Source organism: Euprymna scolopes, chromosome 46 (genome assembly GCF_053919585.1).
Source record: "Euprymna scolopes isolate OS-2025 chromosome 46, ASM5391958v1, whole genome shotgun sequence".
NCBI lineage: Eukaryota > Metazoa > Mollusca > Cephalopoda > Sepiida > Sepiolidae > Euprymna > Euprymna scolopes.
Genome location: NC_136527.1, coordinates 73741485 through 73758341, shown reverse-complemented (window position 1 = coordinate 73758341; position 16857 = coordinate 73741485). Strand labels below are relative to the sequence as shown.

The 16857-nt window shown below is 35.5% G+C and overlaps 1 protein-coding gene across 2 annotated transcripts in view; it reads left to right on the top strand.

Moving 5' to 3' along the window:
• LOC145271385 (uncharacterized) overlaps positions 1–16857 on the top strand; it is a 72512-nt gene that overhangs the window by 16631 nt on the left and 39024 nt on the right. Inside the window, exons 3-5 of one of the 2 annotated variants that reach the window (XM_080126926.1) lie at positions 6983–7053; positions 10895–11014; positions 14657–14675. In XM_080126926.1, the coding sequence (XP_079983052.1) occupies positions 6983–7053; positions 10895–11014; positions 14657–14675 (210 nt within the window). Of the gene's footprint in view, positions 1–6982; positions 7054–10894; positions 11015–14656; positions 14799–16857 lie in introns of both variants that reach the window. The other variant, XM_080126925.1, reaches the window with a different exon arrangement.

Below are 16857 nucleotides of genomic sequence, written 5' to 3'. Positions count from 1 at the left end.
TCTTTCTTGCATTGTTAATTTCTCGCCCATATCGAATAAAATCTGAAACAAAAAAAATATAAATATAAATATATGGTGCGCGACTTCTGGGACACTCTGTGTATATATATATATATATACATATATTTTTTTCATAAGTTTTTATTTCGGTTTTGAATGCACCCAAGTCATATGGATATATTTTTGTTATTTTTGAAATCACAACTTTATAATATATAAAAATCGATAGAACATTAACTCTATAATAATATATAAAAAATCTGCAAGAATTAAAATATCATATTTAAGCGTACATTACGACCGGGCTTTACCGGCGTTCGTGCTAGATTAGATAAATACTTTTGCAGTCTTAACAAAAAAGTTGGACAAGATCAAAGTGTAGTATCTGTTCTTCAGATGCTGCACTTCCATTTCTTGTTCTCTTTCGGTGGAGGATCAGTCCTTCACGACTGAGACAACTTTTTATTTTTGTACCTTTTCTCCACGTTAAAAAACGATCCTCGTGTCTAACTCTCCCGTGGGGGGAGGCATTGTAAATAGGTACAAACAATAATATCAGAGCGACTCCATTTACACTGAACATCTACAGAATGCCAACATCAATATATTTCATATGAATGAGTCCTCTGTGGAATTTCCACAGGTCCCGCTAGTATATATATTAATTGATTTGAGCGACTGGATCGATTATTATGATTAGAAAAATAAACAGTTAGGAAAACATAATTTTTGGTTTGGATGAACAAATAATCAGATTTTCGTTACATCAGCGGTTGGGTTCTTAGGCATTTAATGAAATGTAGATTTGGGGAGATTAATCGTTGTCAAGGACAACCTGGATTTTTCTCTTATCTAAGAAGGATCTAATTATGTTATATATTCTTCCAGTAATGCCATATGATCCTCATGCCATACCCTGTCAAAAGCCTTAGATATATCTAGAGCTACCGCTCTACCCTCCCCCGCTTTGTCCAGTGACTGGTATATACGTTCTGAGATTACAGTTAGGATGTCTGCTGTGGAACAGGCTTTCCTAAATCCATATTGTTGGTCAGTCAAAAGTTTAGCATCTGTAAGGTGATGGACTAGAGCTTGGTTAATTATGGTTTCAAATATTTTGGCGAAAAGTGAGAGGAGGCTAATGAGGCGATTATTTACTGGGTCAGTTCTTTCGCTAGAATTCTTGAAAACTGGTACAACAGAAGCAGTTTTCCAGCAGTCCGGAAAGCAAGATTCATTAAGGCATTTGTTGTAAAGTTTGGAGAGAACTGGAGCTACTTCGGCAGCGCACAAGAAACATGAGTTAGAACAATTACATTGAGAACATTGCTAGAACCACTGTGAAGAAGGTGGGTTCTCTCTACCGTGGTAGAAAGCTATTAATGCTTGAAAGTATCCTGTACCTCTATAAGGCCACCATTCGCCCATGTATGAAGTATTGTTGTCACATTTGGGCTGGTGCATCTACCACTAATCTCTTGCTCCTAGACAAGGTTCAAAAGAGAGTCGCCAATCTGATAGGTCATGAACTGTCAGCTAAACTTCAGCCTCTGTCACATCGACGAAATGTTGCATCCCTCTGCCTGTTCTACAAGTATTTTAACGGTGAATGCTCTGACAAACTGCAAGCACTTGTGCCCCCTCGATGTAAATACTCCCGACAAACCCGACAAGCAGCTAAATCCCACCCCTTCACAGTAGAGATACCTAGATGCAAGAGAGCCTTCTACTCCAGTAGTTTCTTCCCCAGAACCGCTAGACTTTAGAACTCCCTTCCGGGACCCTGCTTTCCCAACTGTACTGACATGCAGAAGTTCAAGTGTAACGTGAACCGACCTCTTGCTGCCCAACTTCCTACACAGTATCCCTGATGCTTATGTCCCTGATAGTAGCCCCCTACAACAAAGTGGCAATGGCCTTGTTTGGAGTGAAAATGCAATAAAAAATAAAAAAAGCTGAACGTCAGAAACAACAGACGACTCAAGGGGGAGTTGGTCTCTCCATGACGCAGGGAATGGCGATTTCTCAGGCAGCCAAGATGTGAAAACGTAATTTCTGAAGATGCCGGCCAGAATCATGAAAATAAATGTTCGTATATTTCCAGGTATGTGGTGTGTTTAATTACATCTGTTAAAAAAAGAACTGTTTGTCTACAACTGTTTCGATACGTCCACGTCAATCGTTTCCTGTTAGAACTGTTGCATAAATATTAAAATACACACACTAGACAATCAACTAAATGATACAACGTATATACATACATGCATTTACACGTACATGAATATACAGGTAAAATATAAAACCCACTATTAAACATGTACGTCGTTACAGAATACACACACAATGTAAAATGTTGAACAAAGATGACGGCAGTAAATCCAGTCGGCGATGAATCAATGCAGTCACGATTTCAAGTATTGAGTAACTCTCTATAACAAAGATGGCGACAGTAGATCCAGTTGTGTAAAAACAAAGACTGACAGCAAATTGACTTGAATCCAAAATTTGATATTTTTATAACGAGGTTAGAAGCTTCTCATTGGTTGATTGTCCTAACCGTAGTTATAAATAAGATCATCCAAATGTTGGTAGTCATACGCTCATTATGAACCAAAAACGTTTTAACAGGAATCTATGAAATCCCACACTAAACAAATGAACCTGTCGGACAACGGATAAAATGCTATTAATCAGTTGTAAGTGACAGTCTTTCAGAGGTTGATGATTCAATCCTAAGTGATGCTAAAAAATATAATTAGGAATTACTTGAGACTTTTGCCTGGTTATGGCTGACAGAACAAGCGTGATCTACTTATTAGTCATGCCGCAGTAATGAACATATCCAAAAATTACGAAAAACGATGAGGTAGAAAATTAATTATTAATGAAAACAGTTTTCAATTAAAGAAAAATTGAGTTTTGCTATATTGGCCAAAGATTTTCAATTTTCAGAAAATACTTACCTAACTTTTGTTACGATTAGAACTGTTAAGTGTTGAGCCATTATGTCGAAGAAAGATGGCGGCAGTAGATCCAATCGGCGAAGAATCAATGCAGTCACAATCTTGAGTGTTGAGTAATTCTCTAGAACAAAGATGGTGGCAGTAGCTCCAATCATGTAAAGACGGAGACTGATAGCGAACTGACTTGAATCCAAAATACAATATTTTCTGTCGCGTGCAAGCGACTCTATAAGTCGGTCGGTCGATCGGTCTGTCCATAACACTTTTGTTCTTGGCCTTTTTGGTTAAGATCAAAGGTCTGTTGTTAATAGATGCTGTTCTTAGCTTTTTAAGCTTTTCTTGGCCTTTTGGCCAAGATCAAAGAGTCCATAGAGTGAATGAAGTATTGTGGTAAATGTTGCCAGTCAAGAGTAAAGTCGCCAAAGACTCTAATTTTTACTTTAGCTACAAAGACCCTGCAACACTCCCCTCCCCAGTTCTTATAGGGCCTTGTGCCTAAATTTGTTTTGTAATTTTGAATTTTGCTTTTAATTTATTTTAATTTTACATTGAATTATTTTGATTGTAATTTTCATTTTCACGAAATAAATTAAATATAAAGATCAAAGTGTAGTTTCGAGTTGGCCATGTGCCTAAGTTTTTTGTTCATTGTTGATTTTCAATCTATTTTTAACATGAATAAAGGATTTAATATCTCAAAGTGTAGTATCTGTTCCGGCAGATGCTGCAAAGCTATGACTAGCAAAGACCAGCTATGACTAGCAAAGACCATATGTGGGGCCAACCCCACATATCTGAACTTGGTCACTGAAGGGGCAACCCTTCATACCAACAGTTTCTAATCCAGCTCCTATTTCCCACCTCTCGGGAGCTGGTGCCCCCCTTCCCTCCATCTCCACATTAAAAAACGGCCTTGTGCCTAATTTGCTACGTGAGGAAGCAAATAAATACAAAACACCCTTTTCTTGGCCTTTTGACCAAGATCAAAGTGTAGTATCTGTTCCGGCAGATGCTGCACTTAAGATAATTTGTACCAGTCAATGGAGGGGAAACCCTCTATACTGGGACAATTATTATTTTTGGTAACCAGAGTGACCCCTTTTAGGGGAGCTGGTTTTTACCTCACATTAAAAACGGCCTTGTGCCTAATTTGCTCAGTGGGGGAGCAAATAAACACCATCTGTTCTTACTACATGTACTTATTGTGATATAAAGTGGGGGATCACTTTTCTGTATTAATTTAATGTAAAATGATCACCCACTTTACAACCAGTCAGTCTCAAAGCCGTTCAAGTTTATTCTCCAGATCATTCAAGTTGTTTTTGAAGGACTCCAGTTATTTTTAAAGCATTCAGGCCATTCTTAAGGTCATTCAATTCATCCTTAAGTTCATTAAAGTCATTCTGTCATTTACTTTTTATTTATTTAAGTCATTTCAGCCCATTTTTCGGTCATTTTAGTTTATCTTTAAGAATTTCATGTCAATCCTACATTCACGCATTCATTCATTACACGAGAGCACGCGACTAATGGCTATCGGCCTTGTTATAATGAGGTTGAAGGCTCCTTATTGGTCAGTTGTCCTAACTGTAGTTATGAATAAGATTGTTCAAATGTTGGTAGTCATACCTTCCATTATAATCAAAAACATTTTCACAAGAACTCTCCAGTTTCGTCTTTTGCAAAACTCACTTTTCAAAAACTATTTTCATTAATAATTAATTTTCTACTCCTATCGTTTTTTTTTTGTTTTCTTTTAAATTATTTTTTGGATATGTTAATTACTGCGACATGGCAATGAAAACACTATCAATAATTCCCCCCACTCTTTATCCGTGCCTAAACCTAAACGTAGATTCCATGATCAAAGCTTCTTTCTTAGAACTGCACGCCTGTGGAATTGTTTTCCGTTTTCCTGCTTTCCAGCCATCTATAGTATGGTTGGTCTTCAAGTCCAACGTGAACAAGTTTCTTTTTTTTTTAATTATTTTTTTGGATATGTTAATTACTGTGACATGGCAATTAAGTAGATACCATTGGTTTTATTTGAAATTTAATATTTCGATTTTCGCTTTAATAACGAAGAAACATATCGTTATTTTCATGGAAAGTGTTCGACTGAGCTTCAATCTGTGGTCCCCCCCCTCGCCAAACTTTCACAAGGAACATTCGTCTAGCTGAAAACACTATCAATAATTCCCCCCACTCTTTATCTGTGCCTAAACCTAAACGTAGATTCCATGATCAAAGCTTCTTTCTTAGAACTGCACGCCTGTGGAATTGTCTTCCATTTTCCTGCTTTCCAGCCGTCTATAGTATGGTTCGACTGAGCTTCAATCTATGGTCCCCCCCCCTCGCCAAACTTTCACAAGAAACACTTGTCTAGCTGAAAACACTATCACTCGTTATCTGTGCCTAAACCTAAACGTAGATTCCATGATCAGAGCTTCTTTCTTAGAACTGCACGCCTGTGGAATTGTCTTCCGTTTTCCTGCTTTCCAGCCGTCTATAGTATGGTTGTCTTCAAGTGAACAAGTTTCTTATGAGCCGTTCCACTTAATTAATTTATTTTTATTTCAGACTACTAGTCTCATCTTTATTGGTTGTTATTTTCCATTTAAAAAATTTTTTTTTTTTATTGGATTGTTTTATTCACAACGTTTCGGCCAACTAATTCCTCTGGCCTTCGTCAGGTGGTAACCGCGACGGATAGGAACTTCGAATCTCCTAACTGCATTCTCAGCCATCACTGCCATCTGTAGTTGTTGTCGTCTCACCACATTTTGGCCAATTAACCACTGGCACGCTTTGGGTGGGATTGAAACCGCTATCTTCAGACAATGTTCATCTGGAACTGTAGAGATTCAACGTCTCTATCAACTGCGCCATTCTTTGATCTTATAAATCCACGTTTATTTATTATCTGATCTTCCATAGTCGGGTCCGTACCGATTTGTATATATATATTATTCCTTAACTGGAATTCATTTTTGAGATGAGCATTATATATATTAATTTATTTTTATTTCGGACTATTATTCTCATCTTTATTAGTTGTTGTTTTCCATTTAAAAAAAAAAAATTTTTTTTTTTATTGGATTCCACTTAAGTTAACAAATTTACCGAACTTCCATTACTGTCGATTACTATATTGTCTTTTTGACTACTGTACATTCTTTAACCCTTATCCTTGAGTGGCCTATCGGCCTTGGTAAGTGGTGACGCCTATGTAAAAAAAAAAAAAAAAAAAAATTGCACAGAACCACGGCAGTCCTTATCCATGAAATTCTTTATTTGGCCAATCAACTCTGGTGTTCTGACTTCCTTACTCCTCCCACACCTTTCATCATCTTTCACAGATTCCCTGCCTTCCTTGAATCTCTTATGCCACTCAAAATCTGATGCTCATTTCATGCAAGATGGTCCAAAAGCAGTCTGAAGCATTCCATATGTTTCTGTGGCATTTTTTCCACGTTTAAAACAGAATTTTTAAAGTGTCCTCACGTCCAAATTGTATTTTTTGAAATTCACCAGCTGTGACCGTCAGGCTTTTGATTTGAACCCGAAATCATAAAACTTGGCCAATCATCTCATAAGATGTATGGCAATAATTTACTGAATTTTCAAAAGGCTACGATAATTTTGAATGCCTGTACAAAAATTTTCTCTCTTTCTATACGTTTCTATTTCTATCTCTCTTTCTCTCTCCCTCCCTTTGATTATTTTTTTATATGTGTCTTACATCACTCTATCTCTCTTGTTATTCAATTACAGTATAACCCGGATATAAGAGACCCCTCCCAGGGGGGAGGGGGCTACTGCTCTCTTATATATCCGAATTACACTTATAGCCATGCTACACTGTGCATTAACACAGGCTCTAATTTGGGACCAGAGGAAATCTCTCTTATATCCGGGTTTCTTCTATTTTGATCTCTTATATCCGGGTTTCACTGTATTTTTTTTATTATTAAAACATTTTCTTTGATGCACATGTGTCTTTTTCTTTCCTCTTTTAGGAGCAAGAATGTTTTTTAGAAGAGCTTCGAAAAGCCCAAAGAAAATTGCTGAAGGTCTCCAGAGATAAAAGGTTTGCAGTTTTTATCTTTAAAATGTATAAGAGTATGCAAGATATATATATATATATATATATATATATATATATGACTGTTGAGCTGGATTAAATCCGACGATATGAAATAAAATGGAGGTGGATAGACCTTAATACTCAACGTTTCGCCCGATTTATGCGGGCTTCTTCAAGAGGGATGGTCATTGACGAGAGAGTCGGAGGATTGGGGCTATATATAATGATGGGGGAGAGCAGCGTGTTTTCCTTATGTACCTATTTACTATGCCTCCCCACGGGACAGAGTTAGACACCAGGGTCGGTTTTTAACTTGGAGAAAAGGTACAAAAATAAAAATTGTCTCAGTCGTGAAGGATTTCTCCTCCACTGAAAGAGAACAAGAAATAGAAGTGCAGCATCTGAAGAACAGATACTACACTCTGATCTTGACCAAAAGGCCAACATTTTATGAGAGAAAATAAATTAGAGTAAACTAGTGTGGTGGATTACGTCTAAAAGTTAAAATATCGTAGAGATTAAAGAAAAAAAAAAATTGCGTCTGGAAATATAGCGGTGATAGATTAAGTAAATAAAATGACGCGAGATTACGAAGGAAGTTTCTTTTGTATTTTTTTATTTAAAAATTTAGAGATAATTGAATTGGGATAAAATAGCATAGTAACTTAAAAGATGGTGTCTAAAAATAAGAATAGGAGGTGATAAAATGGAGTCTAAAAATAGACAGTGATAAAATAAAATACAGTAAATAAGTAAAATAAAAATAATAAAATTAAGTGAAATTACGAATTTATTTTCTCTCATAAAATGTATATACTTGTACATATGACATCTAATTTACATAAGGAAAACACGCTGCTCTCTCCCATCATTATATATAGCCCCAATCCTCCGACTCGTCAATGACCATCCCTCTTGAAGAAGCCCGCATAAATCGGGCGAAACGTTGAGTATTCAGGTCCTTTCACCTCCATTTTATTTCATATATATATATATATATATATATATATATATATATATATGTATATGTATATGTATATATGTATATATGTAAAAATATTTTTAACCTTTATACATCTAATTTTAAATAAATAAGAATGTAAATATACTAATCATAGTGGGGGTGATAAGTAGTTAAATGGATTAATCCTAATCTTATAAATACAAGACTGATAAATTTTTCAAAAGGAAAAACAAAATTTTGTTTGTTTTTCTTTTTGAAACTGATTGATAATTTCACAATTATTAATTTTTTTACTATATATATATATATATATATATATATATATATACTAGCAGTTCCGCTCGGCTTTGCTCGGGCCCTATGTACTGTTCATAAGGTTATGTGCATATGTATATATTAAAAAGTGTGAATATTTAAAGTAATGCCTTTCTGTATAATAGTTTTCCTTAATTACCATAGAGAAAAGACACAGACATTTTCACTTTCATAGATAGATAGATAGATAGATAGATAGATTGGATTCAATATATAGTAATGATTTAAAATGTATGAAAAAAAAAAGACTCATGCGCCACCACCGAGAATCGAAACCAAAACGTCCAGCTCACGATTTATTTTGCCTCTGCCGTCAATGACCAGGCTATGAAAACATGTTTACTGCAAGGCTAAAAATTAAAACATGAACCAATAGCTACGACGTTATGCATTCGTAATGCCGGCGTTCGACCTTCACCTGGTAAATTTTATTTTTTTTTTAATTTTCACACCTTTGCACCGATTTTTCTGGGCTAAAACCCAAATATAAAGTTTGACATTGATTCCAATACCTTATATATGAAGTTTCATGTCTGTATACCAAAAACTCTAGGAGGAGTTTGGTAGGCAACATTTTTTAAACAAAAATATATACGTATACATAAATATATATGGAAACAATTTTGTGTTTACTATAAACTTTTTACGTAAATATTATGCAAGTATAAATCATGTAGAATATCTGCATGAATATAATTACACGTAATAGTTGACTAAAGATGATTATCCTGTTAGAAAACCGAAAAAACTAACAGGGAATTAATTAAAATGAATGTTTAAAAGAATATGCAAATTAGCTAGATCTTTTGCTAGTGAATGCATTTCCACAACCCATATATAAGAAAATTTTATTTTCTTTTTAAATAAATAGAAAAGAGGGTTTTTAATATGAATATCAATGCACACAAAAGAAAAACGAATTTATAGGAGCATTGATAGATATATATGTATATATATATTAGATATTTCCAAGAATATCTGCCTTAATACAAAAATGCTAGTTTATTTTGGTGTCTTTAACACACACCTCCACACACACACACACTGATGAGGAGATTTTGTTTGAATATAAAAAAAATCTTTTTATCAAATTATTGTTAAAGATATATTGTCTATTTCAATAAAACATTGTTTCCGAAACGATCGTACAAACTATTGATTTTGTTTGTTTTTTCATTATAAAACTCATTTTCAATTCAAAATTGTAAATCGTTTTACTCATATATATATATATATATATATATATATATATATATATAGTCTTTGAAGTTTTTAACATTTGAAACTATACAAAAAATTACTTTTTATCATTCGTTAAAAAAACCCATCTAGTCAGTAAGTCAGATGTTTGCTATAGCTTTTTATTTTATTGAATGATGAATTTTAAAAAGGGCGACGCTCGTGCAGTAAATTGTTTCCGTTAGCGTATTTTGATTTAAAGACGCTACAGTTAATATCTATAAAGAGAGAATATTTATTTTGCAAGTTTTTAAGGGGAGATAAAAGCTATAGCAAACATCTAAATGACTACTTTAAATACAGTTCCTGATTTCAAAAAAAGAAAAACTAAAAGGTAACTATATCTATATATTTTTAAATCAAATTTATTATGTAAATTCAAAAAAAAATATATATTTTTTCTACTCATTTCTATCTCTAACCTATACTAATTTTCTTATAAATTTTAAATCCAAACCTTTTACTTCAATTTTTCAGATTCATCTGCCTTACTTTTAATGCTAGGTTTATTTTTGGTGTCTTTTCAATTCAATAGAAATCCTCCTAAATTTGCTGATGAGGAGACCGTGCTTACCAAAAAAACTATGTATAATTGTTCTACGTGACTTCATGTATACCACAAATAAAAAGCACGGATTTCCGAAACGATCGTACAGATAATTGACTTTGTTGTTGTTCCTTCTTATGAAACTGATTTTTAATTTAATTAAATTTTGATTTTTAAATTTTAAATTTTTTTTAAATTTTTAAATTATAAATCACATTACTTAATATTGAATTAGCTCTAGGACATTTAACTATCGAGCTTATTATATATCTAAATTACAACGAGCATTTCCTGTATTTTAATTAAACTAGTAATTTCACTATTACATTAAAATACACTTAGCTCTTTAGACTATTATTCTAATCTCCTTTAAATTATATATATATATATATATATGTGTTATTGATTTTTTAAACAATAATACGGTAAACTAGAGCATCTTCACCTTGAAGAAGTATTTTTTTTTTAAATCGCCCTTATTTATTTGGACATAAACAAATAATATTTTTATTTATATATTATTTTTTAAAACAGTAATTTACGGACATGCATGTTTTGTGGTCCTACCGCTTTTCAGCGTAGCTTGACTGTTTCTAGGGATCGAACCCTGGACCATATGTATTACAGTCCAGCACGTAATCCATTACGCTACGAAGCCATAGATATTTTTAATGTTATTCCAATAAAAATCAATAAAATTATACTTGTAACATATTATTCCAATAAAAATCAATACACACCTAACTAACCCTCTAATTGGTATTATTTTCTTTCAATAGTTTCCTCCTCGACCGATTATTGCCATACGAAAAAATAAATGATTCTTCGGGGGATTCCGATGCCACTGCCTCGAGTGAAAGTGACTTCGAATCAAATCGAGAAGGAAGCTGCACGAAAAAGTAAGTTTTAACTTTTGCTTTACAAGATTTTTTTTTTTTTTTTTAAATAGGAATTGCTTTAGACAAGGCATGAAGCCACTTGATGTAAGGAGCTAAAAAAAGGTATTATATTGCACTGGCTGTAATAGAAATCATCACTCTCGTAAACGACTCCGTGTTTGCGAGCATACTTTTGCTTAACGTATGCCATTAATTTGCATATTTAAAAAAAATTTTTTTTTTTTACAAGGTGGTCAACACTTATCAAGGCCCGGAAGCCACTCAGGGATAAGGGTTATTGTAAGTACAGTACGTTAGTGTGGAGATTTAATAAAGTGTCTACTTAAGGGGGCGGTTCATCAGGAATTTGTTTACGTTGGACTTGAAGACATCCAGGTTATAGTCAGGTGGGAAGCAGGCAGACGGAACAGAGTTCTACAGGCGTGCAGTTCTAAGAAAGAAGCTTTGTTCATGGAATCTACGTTTTGATTTAGGCATAGATAAAGAGTGGGGAAAGTTTTTGACAGTGGATTCAGCTAGACGGGTGTTTTTTGTCAAAGATTGGCGAGGGGGGACCAGAGATTAGAGTTCTGGTAACTATTAAAACAAATTCTAAAGCAATAGCGTCGAGTTTTGTTTTTTTGTTGGACAGCTTAGAACGAGAACAAAGCATAAGGATTTGTTGTGAGTTGAGGAAAGAAAGGGAAAAAAAGGACTTTCGTGCGTTGTATTGACGAGAGGACGGGTTAACATTGTCGCTCCCCCCCCCTTTTTTTCATTCATTTTATAAGCTATTTTGGCGTTATTCAACCAGAACTTGTTTTTTTTTTTTTTGTTTTTTTTTTATTACATTTTCACCCCAAACAAGGCACATTGTCACTTTGGTGTAGGAGGGGGGGGGCTACTATCAGGGGCAGCAGCTACTGGGGCACTATGTTGGGATTTGGGCAGCAAGATGTCGGTTCACATTACACTTGAACTTCTGCATGTCAGTACAGTTAGGGAAGCAGGAACCTGGAATGGAATTCCAGAGTCTAGCGGTTCTGGGGGAAGAAACTACTGGAGTAGAAAGATCTTTTACATCTAGGGATCTCTACTGTGTAGGGGTGGGATTTAGCTGCCTGTCGGGTTTGTCGAGGGTGTCTGCGTCGTGGGGGCACAAGTGTCTGCAGTTCGTCAGAGCATTCACCATTAAAATACTTGTAGAACAAGCAGAGGGATGCAACATTTCGTCGATGTGACAGAGGCTGAAGCTTAGATGCCAGTTCAGGGCCTATCAGGTTTGCGACTCTCTTTTTAACCTTGTCTAGGAGCAAGAAACTAGTAGCAGATGCACCAGCCCAAATGTGACAACAATACTCCATACATACGCGAATGGTGGCCTTATAGAGGTACAGGATACTTTCAGGTGTCAGTAGCTTTCTAGCACAGTAGAGAGAGCCTACCTTTTTCGCAGCGGCCCTGGTAATGTTTTCAATATAATTGTTCCAACTCATGTTTCCTGTAAACGTTAGGCCAAGCAGTTTGAAAGATGTACTCTCAGTTTACAAGATTTTTTTTTTTTTGAAATGGAAATTGCTTCAGACAAGGCATGAAGCCACTTGTTGTAAGGAGCTAAAAAAGTATATTATATTGCACTGGCTGCCAGCAGAAAAATGTAGAAAAGAAAAGACAAGCATAATTTTGTAGGTCGCTGATTGGTGAACGAATGCCATTAATTTGCATATGTGCACAATTGGGACGAATTCTAATGAGGGTTGGACAGTTTAGACCGAGAACAGAACGGTGGAAGATAATATTGGCTACACGAGGATTTGTTGCAAGTTGAGTAAAGAAAGAAAGAAAAAGGACTTTCGTGCGTTGTAGCGACAAGAGGAGGATTTAACGCTGTCACTTTTTTTTTTTCCTTTTCATTTTATAAGCTATTTCAGCATTTTTATTTCATTTTATTCTCAATTATTAAATCATTTCTCTCTGGTAAGTTCATAAGAGTAGTGGTTGATGGGAGGAAATCAGAAGCTCACAGTATTAATGTTGGAGTTCCTCAGGGGTCCATCCTGGGCCCAACTCTCTTCCTGATCTACATTGATGATCTTCCAAACCACATCCTTACATCATTCGTAGACATTTATGCTGATGACACTTCAATCTAAGGTAGCACATCAAAGGCCGTAAATGACCAAGTTCTCTCCGATTCTCTCTCCTCTTATCTTGATCACGTGGTACAATGGGGAAACAGGTGGCTGGTTACTTTTAATGCATTTAAAACCAAGTTTCTATCTTTACATCATCAACGCTCTGATCTCCATCTGGTATCACTTGAAATGAATGGCTCTCGTCTTGAGGAGGCTCCATGTTTTGACAAGCTCCTGATCTAAAATGGAATACATACATCAAATCTGTTGCCAATGTCGCTGGAAAAAATGATGGGATCCTTCTATTGATCCAGATGATATCTCACTGCTGATGCAATTCTCTACCTATAGAAGAGCCAGGTACATTTAAGGATGGAGTATAAGCTGTCACATCTGGGCAGGAACTGCTGGGAAGAACTTATCCTGCCATGACAGAGTTCAGAATAGACTTCGTAGCCTAGTGGGGGATGCCCTTTTCTCTACCCTGCAACCTCTTTCCCACAGAACAGATGTTGCGAGCCTGTCTCTGTTTTATCGTTATTTTCATAGCAAGTGCTCGTCTGAGCTTCAATTTATGCCCCCCCCCACCAAACATTCACGAGAAATATTCGTTTGGCTGAAAACATTATCAATAATTTCCCCCACTCTTTATCTGTGCCTAAACCTAAACGTACATTCCATAAGAACTGCACGCATTGCCCGCATAAAAAAAAAAAAAGTTTTGGTAGGTGGGTTGTTGGTAGTCACGAACCAGAAGCCTTGAGGCGAAAGTGGAAAAGAAAGTGTGAAAAAAAAATCTGACATCTTACTGCTCAGCCAAGACGGGACAGGAAGTAAAAAGCGTTTGAATTCAACGATTAAAAAGTTAAGTGAACTTAATGAGGTCAAACATCACACCATAGACGGAATGAAATCCCACACTTAAGTTTGGCGGTAAGGCAGTTTTTTTGGTTTTGTTTCCCCAAGATGTTGGGTTGAGGGGGGGGGGGTAGCTCCCCATAAAAAAGGGGAGTGTCCAAATGAATAACAATTGTCTGATATAAGGGGTTTCCTCCGCATGGATCAAATCTTATTGCTTTCTGGACGTTCCCAGCATGAAAGCCGCTTCAGATTAGTTTCGCTTTTAGATGAAAAATTTATACGAAGAATTTTATGAAAGTCAAGGTAAATAAATGTAGACGCGACGTGCGTTCGCAAATCATAGATATTACAATCTAGGGTGTATATAAAAAGTTCTTAAAAAAAAAAATTGCCCCCCCCCCTCCTATTCCAAGAACAACAGCGAAAAAAGCCTTTTAGGGACATACGAAAAGGCCAAGCGAACATGAGAGGAGCTGAAATAGTAAGAATTTTATAAAAGTCAAGGTAAATACATGTAGACGCGACGTGCGTCCGCAAATCGTAGATATTACAATCTAGGGTGTATATAAAAAGTTCTTTAAAAAAAAAAAAATGTGCGCGGAACTTTTACTTGTTCTGACACTAAAGGCATAATAAATGTTTTTTTTTTTGTTTTTTTTTTTTTCAGGAAGAAAATTGCAAATAGCGTAAGTTCTGGCACTGTCCCCGTGGAGACTCCCCCCGTCACGTCATCCAATTTATTGCGAGCTGACACCTCCAATATGTTTTGCAACCCTTACCCAAGCCTCCTGCCACAAAACACAACCCTGGTGAGTGTGGAACTGATAAACGTTTGACAAGAATTGACCATGATTTCAATATAGATTTAATTCTTGTAAAAGCCGTGCAACAAGGCTGTGAGTTGTGGATTTTTTGAGTGGAATTCTGGTTTTTATTATTATTTTTTTTTTTTTTTTTTAATCCAGAAAAAGTGGATTTCTGTTTAAATCGTTGTGGATGTAAGTTCTCTATTTTTTTTTTTTTTTTTTGCTCGAAATCTGCTTTTTTTTTTTTTTTTTTTTTTCTTAAAACTTTTTTTTGTTCTCGTGTACCTGTTGTCTCTCTCATTTCTACTCTTTTGTTCTCATGTAGTTGCTGTCTCCCTGATTCAACTCTTACTTCTTCTCGCTCACATGCCCCTAATCTGAATTTCTAACAATGGGTCAACATCAGTGGACTTTTTTTATTTAATTTTTTTTTTAAATTTTTTTTTTTAATTTAAAAAAAAAAAATTTTTTTTAATTTAAAAAAAAATTTTTTTTTTAAAACTTATTTCAAACTGATATAAATTATTGCACAAAAAAACTAATTAATTTTAATTGGAATTCATTTATTATCTGATCTTCCATGGTCCGGGTCTGTACCGAAAGGTATATATAATTTTAATTAGAATTCATTTTTGAGATGAATATCATTTATTATTATTTATTGCGAACTATTATCCTCATCTTAGTTGTTGTTTTCACAACGTTTCGGCCAACTATTCCTCTGGCCTTCGTCAGGTGGTAACTGCATTCACTGCAATTACTGTCATCCGTAGTTGTTGTCGTCTCACCACGTTTTGGGCCAAGTAAGCCTCTGGCCGGCTTTGCGTAGGATTGAAACCGCTATCTTCAGACAATTCTCACCTGGAACCGTAGAAGATAGCGATTTCAATCCTAGGTGGGCGTCGCTTTTCTCGCCGATGTTTTTCAAAGTTATGCCCTCTTTTCGAGTGACGTCATCTTAGTTGTTGTTTCATGACATTTCGGCCAACTATTCCTCTGGCCTTCGTCAGGTGATAAAAAAGATGAGTATAATAGTCCACAATACATAAAATTAATAAATAATACTCATCTCAATAATGAATTCCAATTAAAAAATATATATACCATTCGGTACGGACCTGATCATGGAAAATCAGATAATAAATAAACATGAATTTATAAGACCAAAAAAATTCAACCTTGATCGCCCTTCGGGTCATGTGGCGCAGTTGATAGAGATGTTGAATCTGTACGGTTTCAGGTGAGAATTGTCTCAAGATAGCAGTTTCAATCCTACCCAAAGCCGGTCAGAGGTTTACTTTGCAAAAAACGTGGTGAGACGACAACAACTATGGAAGGCAGTAATTGCAGTGAATGCAGTTAGGAGATTCAGAGTTCCTATCCCGTCGCGGTTACCACCTGATGAAGGCCAGAGGAATTGTTCCTATTTACAATGCCTCCCCATGGGGCAGAGTTAGACACCAGGGTCGTTTTTTAACGTGGAGAAAAGGAACAAAAATAAAAATTGTCTCAGTCGTGAAGGATTTCTCCTCCACTGACAGAGAACAAGAGATTGAAATGCAGCATCTGAAGAACAGATACTACACTTTGATCTTGACCCGAAGGCAAAATATGAGGATAATTGTCCGCAATAAATAAAAATTAAAAAATAATTGATAACAAAAATAATAGGAATGTACGGTTCCAGGTGAGAATTGTCTCAAGATAGCAGTTTCAATCCTACCCAAAGCTGGCCAGAGGCTTACTTGGCCAAAACGTGGTGAGACGACAACAACTATGGAAGGCAGTAATTGCTGAGAATGCAGTTAGGAGATTCAGAGTTCCTATCCGTTGTGGTTACCACCTGATGAAGGCCAGAGGAATAGTTGGCCGAAACGTTGTGAAACAAGAACTAAAAAAGATGAGGATAATAGTCCGCAACAAATAAATTAATATCGTCCTAGACAGTTTGTGTCAAGTAAGAGACGGCGTCCATAGAAACAGAGAGCTTCGAAACAAGTCCGCAATAAATAAAAAAAATTAATAAAAAATATAATTGATAACAAAAATAATTTTTTATTTC